This window comes from Oncorhynchus keta, chromosome 18, assembly GCF_023373465.1.
Source record: "Oncorhynchus keta strain PuntledgeMale-10-30-2019 chromosome 18, Oket_V2, whole genome shotgun sequence".
Taxonomy (NCBI): Eukaryota; Metazoa; Chordata; class Actinopteri; order Salmoniformes; family Salmonidae; genus Oncorhynchus; species Oncorhynchus keta.
The window spans coordinates 21,016,267-21,026,228 of record NC_068438.1 but is presented as its reverse complement, the minus strand read 5'-3'; the positions used below and the strand labels follow the sequence as shown (position 1 = coordinate 21,026,228).

The 9,962-nt window shown below is 39.0% G+C and overlaps 1 protein-coding gene across 1 annotated transcript; it reads left to right on the top strand.

The window, feature by feature from the left end:
- Window positions 1–244: 244 nt before the first annotated feature.
- On the top strand, window positions 245–8,510 carry ywhag2 (3-monooxygenase/tryptophan 5-monooxygenase activation protein, gamma polypeptide 2). Its single transcript, XM_035792169.2, has 2 exons — window positions 245–508; window positions 4,647–8,510. The coding sequence occupies exons 1-2, from the start codon at window positions 422–424 to the stop codon at window positions 5,304–5,306; spliced, it is 747 nt and encodes a 248-aa protein (XP_035648062.1). The 5' UTR covers window positions 245–421; the 3' UTR covers window positions 5,307–8,510.
- The last annotated feature ends 1,452 nt before the right edge of the window (window positions 8,511–9,962 follow it).

Sequence of the window (9,962 nt, the reverse complement as noted above, 5' to 3'; positions counted from 1 at the left end):
ATGGTTATGCTTGAGCCAGGGTGTGGGCATGAAGTTAAGGATAAGGTTATGGCTGGTTATTGGTTAGGGTAAGGGTTAGGTTTAGAATCACTAAGGAGACCTATTGGACTAAATTTCCCTCATTGATTGCCTAGTGGGAATGAAACAGGAAATCTGATTCGCTCTCATCCCAGATATGCAGTACCTCTGGATTCCCATGTAAGGACTGTTACATCAGTAGCAAGACACCCACCTTTCTGAGTGATGACGCAGCCTGGGGAAAGTGTGAAGAACGAGAAAGGGTGTCCCGTCGGCACTAGCACAGACTGCACAGAACAGCTGCAGCCTAAGTTCGCACAGAATTTCACGGCATTGCAAGTAGTAGACATATAATTTTATCCCAAAACCTATAGAATAACGTTCACACTAACCAAATATTAAAATGGTTGATCGCGAGCAGCTGGTGCAGAAAGCCAGGCTGGCTGAACAGGCTGAAAGATATGATGACATGGCAGCTGCCATGAAATCGGTAAGTCTCCAAAACGATTGCATGTGAATAGCCTACGAATAAGGACTGAAGATTTGGTGTTCAATGAAACATTGGATTCTCTACAATGTCATTCTAATGAATATGAATTATCTCGATTTAGATATTTCATTCCATTCCTAGAGATGTGATGTGTATAAAAATGTAACATTTTGATATTAGATTATGTAAAGGTTTTGCCAGCAATCCTAGACATCACTACACTGCATTGAAATACTAGCCTACACCATTCAGAATATCAAGTCTGTTTCATAGGGCGCAATCACTGTTTCATTATAACGACTAGAATAGCCTACATGTGGAGCTCAAACATTCAAGAAACATTCAAGAAAGGCAATCAATGTATGCTATTGAACGCTCCTTGGGCGGTGCTTGGGCGGTGCCAGTTTCGTGTCTTTAAAAGAAATGCAGTGGAGTAATATTACCACGAAATGTATTCAGAGGCACCAAATAACATTGATTTCTCTGTCAAACGTGTTCCTCGCGTTATAAAATTACATGTGATAAATGTGTCCTATGCCACTGGGTACAGACGTCTATTCCACGTTGGTTCAAGGTAATTTAATTGAAATTACGTAGAAACAACGTTGATTTAATGCATGCCCAGTGTGACTTAATTCCCCATGTGATTTGTTAAATTCAGATCAGTTAGAATTGGTCTTTAGGATTGTGCCATGTGAGGTTGCTCGAATACTGATCGATTCTCCCTGTAATATCTAGATTTTATTATATAATTGCCTAGTAATAATAGTAATTTTTGTAAAGTATATTTTTGAGTTAAATCTGTCCTCTATTGAATATATATATATATATGTGTCTGTTAATAGAGGCTACAGATGTTCTCTGAATGAGCATCTATTCCTGCATAAATGGTTATTCAGTTTCCAGCTCTTTTCACAAAACAAATGTAGGAGGCAGCATAATTTTCTCTAGAATGTTCTGTATTTTGTCATATTGCAGTGAGTCAATGATCAGATTGGATATTGGTCCTTTTTTTATCAGTAGTTGAGCGACATTAAGTTACTTGATCACATTATCATTCTGCATTGCACCTGTATGTCGCATTGTGTGTCACTGTCAACGTGTGCAGTTGCCTCTCTACACATACTGTATGTCTGGATATGGATAGGGTGAAGCTGTGTGTTCTTTAAAGCAATTTAATCAAATTTACATGATTGTTTTGGTTTATTGATACAGGTCTCACACTGTGTGAAAAAATGCATTGTCATTAGGCCCTAAACCTAAATGCCCAGTCTCCTCCTGACATCTTAACCATTATTATTATTACCTAGTAACACTTTCTGTCTCATCGGCTGCGTAAATTAGATCTATTTCTCCTGCAGATTTCTGGTTGCACGCAATGGCATTTTAGTGATGTGTGCATGTTGGATTCCTTTCCCTTTAAGCAATCTGCTGGGTCAGTCCATGCAGTCAGAACTGGGCCTTTTTGCAGTGTAGGGGTGTGTACTCGTTCCCCTCTCCAATGGGAAATCCCTTGCCACTGCAGCCAGGGTTCACTTGATGGCAGGAAAAAGCAATGAGAGGTATAATTTGATGGTCTGATTTCACCTTGACCAGTACAGTACAGTACAATATTATTCTGCATACATGTTTGCAGAAGTTAATGCATCAATGCAGTAAGATGCTATTATAAGCAGTGCTGCTTTGTCAGTGAATGTGTTGAATGGCATTTGTTTTATTTTATTATGTAATGTATTTACAGTAGCATAATGTGTTCAGGATAGTCGTGACAGATTTTTACCCAGCCCGTCAATAATTGTTTGGGCTGGCAATTAGGTATTCTGATCAGTATGGTCGGCTGCCTCTCTTTATTTATATTGACTGACATCAGCATTTTGGTACAATGATGATTCACTGACAAGTAATGCATATGATGGGCTTTTCCAACATCACTTGTAGTCTTTTGCACTCTCTGGCCTTTATGTTTCTTACATATCCATCAAGATGGACTAACAATCAGATAGTAATTGAACATTTGCTTAGTAATACCATGGCATTTGAGCTGTCAATTGTGTATTCTTGCATTTAAAGCTGGAAAGGAAAAACGCCTGCTTAGAAGCATTCTGTCATCCATGTAAACGATGGCTGTGACGTCACCTATCAGCCGCATTCTTTTTGCTCCTCTATCAGGCTGGGAGGGGAATGTCACATCAGCTCACCAGAAAGGAGAAATATTAGCTTCTCAATGAGAGAGAGCACTTTGCTAGAATGGGCCACACATTAAGCTGTATTTCCTCTGTAGCTCTATTTATACTGTAGCCTTGTGCTGTCTGTATCTTCCCTCTTATAGTTATAATCTAGATCATCTAATTATTTAGCCGATATTGATTTAGATGGAGATAAAACAACTTGTGTTTTATCGATGTAAGGTTATCTGGAAGTGGACTGGAAGTGATATAGTACGGAGCGTCTCAGGTCTTTACAGTTGCTCTTAATGTGATATTCAAGATAGGGGGGTCATTCCACAAAATGAGTGTTTTTTGCATCCCTTTGATATTTTAAGTAGAAATTATGCACCAATATTGCATTTTAAAAGCCTGTGATATTAAATTAAGTGCCCTTTAATGTAGACCACATGGATAATTCACCCTCTGTGACTTCCAGGATGACTTTAAAACATTTAACTTCAGAATTTCACCATCATTCTAAAGCCCTAGTTATTTTGTTGTTTTGAAAAAGTAATTTCTGAATATTATTCTTTATTTCCTGTGATTAGTGATTCATTTTAAGGTTAAAAAAACACCTGTCCCTGAACTGAACTCTCATTTTAATATGGTGAAAATATTCAATTTCAAATGAAAATAAATGTTTTCAAAAGAAACAAATGAGGTAGACTGACAGTGAAATGCTACTTACGGGTCCTTTTCCAACAATGCAGAATTAAAGAGAAAATAAAAAATAAAATAAACATTGAACATCTAATAGTCAAATCATAGTTTAAAAGCAGGTGAGCTGGCTCTACTAATTATGGCCATTTTCTAGTGTTTTGTGGTGGAAACAGAGTGGGTTTAGCATAACACGTTAACCCTGTTACCCATCGATATACAGACTAGAAATGTTTTAACAATGAAAAACATATACGTGCATTCAAGTGCTCCTTCATTTATTAAGTTAAACAATTGTATTAAGTTAAACATGTGCTCTTTATGACAGAATGTATGTGAAATCAAAATATTTTTTCCCACCAGGTTACACATCTCAAAAGGCACCGAATTTGTGGAATGACCCAGGGAAAATACTGTATATGACATTTGTGTGTGGGTTAAACTGTTGAGAATATTTTTGGTTACTTATTGTAATTTGCTACCCAATGTCTTTCAGTCAGAGCCACTAAATACCTTGTAGGTTAGTGGAATGAGGTGTAGCATTTAGACCAAGTCAGGTTTTACAACATTAAAAGTTCAAAGGTTACTTATCAATTGTGCTTTTTACAGTACATTATTTGACATTCCTGTGATTAATTAACATGTTACGTCCTACCCTGTACGTATAGAGTCAGGTAGTAGGTGAAAAGCATGTCCTGGGTGACAGCATTACATGGGGTTTCAGACAGATGAAAAGGTCAGTTTAAAGCAGAGGAGAAGGTCAGGGAGACACATGAACTGCCTGAGCGATGATCAATTGACCGTCTACACTTACACTGCAGCTGCCCCTGGATTCCTCATGGGAACATAGCTACCTCCAATCCTCTGCCCCCTCTCCAGTCCCAACCCCCACTCTCTCTCACTATTTTGAATATGGTTCTCCACTTGCTAGCATTAGCTGTCCACATGACAGCTGGAGCTACTGGTGCACTAAATGGGCTGATTGCCATGGAAACTGGGAATTGCACATGATGAGTTGAATCTTGCTCATTCCCAAGAACAACATACTGTACAGTAGATATTATAGGTATGATACTGTATATGGTTGTGACATAGAGTACAGTAAATGCTCTGATATGATTTCCTGTAAAACCACACCTGTACGTGATATTTTTGAAAGATAACTGTTTACATTCATGAATGCATAATATAAGGGTTTATTTGCTGTCTTATACATCTTCCTAAATCACTGCCCAGATAGTGCATTTATGACCACTGCTCTGTCCCCTCCTCAGGTAACAGAGCTGAATGAGGCCCTATCTAACGAAGAGAGGAACCTCCTGTCTGTGGCCTATAAGAATGTGGTGGGGGCCCGCCGTTCCTCTTGGAGGGTGATCTCTAGCATCGAGCAGAAGACCTCTGCAGATGGAAATGAGAAAAAGATTGAAATGGTTCGGGCCTACAGGGAGAAGATTGAGAAGGAGCTGGAGGCTGTGTGTCAGGACGTGCTCAACCTTCTGGATAACTACCTGATCAAGAACTGCAACGAGACGCAGCACGAGAGCAAGGTATTTTACCTGAAGATGAAAGGAGACTACTACCGCTACCTGGCTGAGGTGGCCACGGGCGAGAAGAGGGCCACCGTCATCGAATCCTCAGAGAAGGCTTACAACGAGGCCCATGAGATCAGCAAAGAGCACATGCAGCCCACCCACCCCATCCGCCTCGGCTTGGCTCTCAACTACTCTGTGTTTTACTACGAGATCCAGAATGCCCCTGAGCAGGCCTGTCATCTGGCCAAGACCGCCTTCGATGACGCTATTGCTGAGCTGGACACCCTGAACGAGGACTCCTACAAAGACTCAACTCTCATCATGCAGCTGCTCCGAGACAACTTAACACTGTGGACAAGTGACCAGCAGGATGATGAGGGAGGGGAGGGTAACAAAGATTAATAAACCACACTTAGATAAAATATATAATGAAGGGCTAGTGGGCTTTGGTAGCCGCTTTTGCTGATGATCGTACCGCAGCAGTTCTTTATTTTTCCATGTGTTAAAAGAAAAGAATCAAAAGAAAGGTGAGAGGGGAGGTTACATCTTAGTTTAATATATATAGAAATATATATGAATGGTTGAAAGGGCTGCCATCTTGATTTTCTCTTTGACGTTTGCCAAAACCACTGAAATGTCAGTCAATCCGCCTGAAGTGGTCGTTGTTGGATTGGTTTGGCAGCCTCACACTGGCATAAGGACTGGTGTCGTTGTACCAAGGGAAGCTGCTTAGTTAGGTTTATGCATGATAGAGATGCAGACACTTGAGGAAGGGAAAAAAAACACTTGAGTGAGAGTGCCTCACAAAAATAGCTTGCAATGGTTCCAGTACTAGTTTAAAGGTCAACTCGGCCACTTTTCAACCTCATATTCATTATCTCCAGCACCAAACCAGTGTCCACATATGTGAAACTGCGCGTTTCTATGATCTGTGGTCCTACAAAAGGTCCTGCAAAGTGCTTCTCTGTGACATCACGAGTTTCTAGACATTATGATATATAATATCACTCACTCTTGAAGGGAGTGCAGGAAAGCTAAAAGTATTAATCTGACCAAATCAACTACAAAAAGTACAATGCAGATATTTTGTAAAGGTTAGTTGTTTATTGTAAAGTTAATGCCAATTATGGCAATGAGGTAAGGAGAAAATACTTATCAATTTCCTCTTTCACATGACTTCTAGTTTTAGGCGAATTTGGTATTAAATCCAATGTGACTGTCCTCTGACTGCTCTAAATACGATACTGGAACCATAGCTTTACCTCCAATAGAGTCTATCTAAAGGCAGAGACAGTTTAAAACAGAAACATGATCTTAAAGCAGCTGCAGAGTTTGTGGTTTACTTCTGTGTTTGTTTTATTAAATGCACTTGCCTACTATACTGTTTCTTCAGTGTAAGATGATTACTACAATAATATCGATTATTCAGTATTGTGCATGCTGGTGATGTATTGAAACATACAGTAGCTTGACTTTATTAACTTATACTGTGGGTGTTAAGTATTCATAAGATTGAGAAAACATAGGCTTTGTCTGATTATTTCTTATTTATAACTTGTTCTTATTTTGTTAATATTTGCTATACCAAAATGGTGATCGTAAAAATGTATATGTTATGAGCATTGCTATAGTGGCATGCAATATGTGTATTTAATTTGTTATTGGAAGAAAAAAAGTGGGAAAAACACCAGTGATTGCTTACCAGCTGGTGTTTGTAACATTAAATTATAATAATGGCTTTGTCACATTAAATTATAATAATAGCATTGTAAAACAAATACTTTGTTCTTTGAACTATATTTGAGTACTTCTTTTGTCATGTTATTAACCCGTTTGAACAATGGTGAAGTTTTCAGAATCTGTGTTTCTGTTATGAATTCACAACATGGACCACAATTTATTTCTGACAGTATACATTTTTTGTTTGTTTTTATACCTTTTAGCTGTTCCTGAGTGACAAATATCTTGAATGTGAGTCATTATGTAGCAGTTGCACAAGAAACGAGCTAACTATGATAATAAAAAAAGAATATGACAAAATGATAAATGCACCATTTCCATGGTGGTCGAGTGTATTGTTGTGATGTCACTAATAAGTCAACTTTTGCTTTTTAAAGAAAAGCATTTAAGATAGAATGTTGTAACCTCTTGTGTGCTGCTAGTATGCTATTCTTGTGTGCCTCCTTTGCCACTTCAAATAGTTGATTCAGCATACTCCATAGGCATCCTCAATAACCATGTATGCAAACAGAGAATCACAAGGACACACTAAAAACCCACTCGCGCTTTTAGATCTACACAAACTTGTATGACACCAGTGCAGTGAGTGCACATGTCTGCTCATGCAATTTAATGCAAACGCTCGTCCAATAAGAGCTGGCGCTTAGGACTTCAGGTTGAAGCAAACAGGGAGAGTCATTTGTCATACATTGTTAACGTTATTTACCACCGAGGGCTGAATGTCCCAACTGAATGATTTCCACCACAACAAAATAATGGATCTAAATGATCTAGGACTTTAACAGCGTCACAAATGCCACCCTATTCCTTATATATTGCACTACTTTTGAACCCTACCAGAGCCCTATTGGTCTTGGTCAAAAGTAATGCACTATAGGTAATATGGTGTCATTTGGGAAGCCACCTATAGTCTTTAACCCACTCTGTACATCTCACATCCTCTGAGCTATCCATGTATCCAAATATATATTGCTGAGGATGCGGTTCGCTATCTTGCTGCTATGCTCTCTAGATTTTATTAGATGTATTATCCTGATCGTAATGGGATAAAACTCAGCAAATTGTATTTTTTGGTGTCAGATATTAGCACTTGCCCTGGCAAACCCAAACACCTTGAGGTGTGTCAGATTTAGATATGTATATTCATAAGCCTATGGTGTTACTTTATGCCATTCATTTAGTGCCATCAACAGAGAGACACTGTTAACACATGTCATTTAGTAAGTACAGTTAATACATGTAATTAAACCTGGTACTTAGTTAACTCACATAGTCCCTTCTGGGTCACAAGGCCACTTTTGAACACTGCATGTTACTTTTTCCGTCGGTATGTCAACACAGGTAGCGAGAGTGAACTATTCAGATGACTTTGCATCGCATAGAAACTTTAAACTCTTATCATTTGTTTAGTTTAGTTTTTTGGACACATCAGAAGGGATGGTTCATACACTAAGAACATTTCATTCATTGTTTTGATATACAGTAATGTTTAATTTAATTTGTTTTTTTTTTGCTATTTTGTTCGTGTTTATTTATTTAACTGTAATTTTGTTTGACAGATCCTTGTGTCTGTGCATTTAGGTTGAACAGTACTGTAACATGTATGTTCTCTTTTCTCTGAAATGGAATTCAACTTCAATTGAATCAAGTAAAGGGTTGGCAGCATGGCTATACAACAGAACAAATGTAGACTGAAGGCACACAATCTTATCAACAAATTGATTATTATTAAAATGGGTTTAATGAATCTGTTGCTCATTCAAGCTATTTGTTTGCCAGTATATACAGTATACATTATTTATTATTGTAATTCTGAACTACCAGCTCATTCACTATGCTTCATCATATAAACTCAGTTCTACAATGTTTCCTGTCCTCTCCAGTATTTCACTCAGTTCTACAATGTTTCCTGTCCTCTCCGGTATTTCACTCAGTGCTACAACGTTTCCAGTATTTTACTCATAGACATTTAAAAAATGAGAGTGTAGTGCACCATCTACATATTAGAAGGGAGAGTGTAGTGCACCATCTACATATTAGAAGGGAGAGTGTAGTGCACCATCTACATATTAGAAGGGAGAGTGTAGTGCACCATCTACATATTAGAAGGGAGAGTGTAGTGCACCATCTACATATTAGAAGGGAGAGTGTAGTGCACCATCTACATATTAGAAGGGAGAGTGGAGTGCACCATCTACATATTAGAAGGGAGAGTGTAGTGCACCATCTACATATTAGAAGGGAGAGTGTAGTGCACCATCTACATATTAGAAGGGAGAGCGTAGTGCACCATCTACATATTAGAAGGGAGAACGTAGTGCACCATCTACATATTAGAAGGGAGAGTGGAGTGCACCATCTACATATTAGAAGGGAGAGCGGAGTGCACCATCTACATATTAGAAGGGAGAGTGTAGTACACCATCTACATATTAGAAGGGAGAGTGTAGTGCACCATCTACATATTAGAAGGGAGAGCGGAGTGCACCATCTACATATTAGAAGGGAGAGTGTAGTGCACCATCTACATATTAGAAGGGAGAGTGGAGTGCACCATCTACATATTAGAAGGGAGAGTGTAGTGCACCATCTACATATTAGAAGGGAGAGTGTAGTGCACCATCTACATATTAGAAGGGAGAGCGTAGTGCACCATCTACATATTAGAAGGGAGAGTGTAGTGCACCATCTACATATTAGAAGGGAGAGTGTAGTGCACCATCTACATATTAGACGGGAGAGTGTAGTGCACCATCTACATATTAGAAGGGAGAGTGGAGTGCACCATCTACATATTAGAAGGGAGAGCGTAGTGCACCATCTACATATTAGAAGGGAGAGTGTAGTGCACCATCTACATATTAGAAGGGAGAGCGTAGTGCACCATCTACATATTAGAAGGGAGAACGTAGTGCACCATCTACATATTAGAAGGGAGAGTGGAGTGCACCATCTACATATTAGAAGGAGAGTGGAGTGCACCATCTACATATTAGAAGGGAGAGTGTAGTACACCATCTACATATTAGAAGGGAGAGTGTAGTGCACCATCTACATATTAGAAGGGAGAGCGGAGTGCACCATCTACATATTAGAAGGGAGAGTGTAGTGCACCATCTACATATTAGAAGGGAGAGTGGAGTGCACCATCTACATATTAGAAGGGAGAGTGTAGTGCACCATCTACATATTAGAAGGGAGAGTGTAGTGCACCATCTACATATTAGAAGGGAGAGCGTAGTGCACCATCTACATATTAGAAGGGAGAGTGTAGTGCACCATCTACATATTAGAAGGGAGAGTGTAGTGCACCATCTA

Bases quoted from the DNA above. Each gene is read 5' to 3' on its own strand.
- ywhag2 (XM_035792169.2), top strand. From the start codon at position 422: ATGGTTGATCGCGAGCAGCTGGTGCAGAAAGCCAGGCTGGCTGAACAG. The intron at 509-4,646 runs GTAAGTCTCCAA...TCCCCTCCTCAG, and splicing joins TGGCAGCTGCCATGAAATCG to GTAACAGAGCTGAATGAGGC.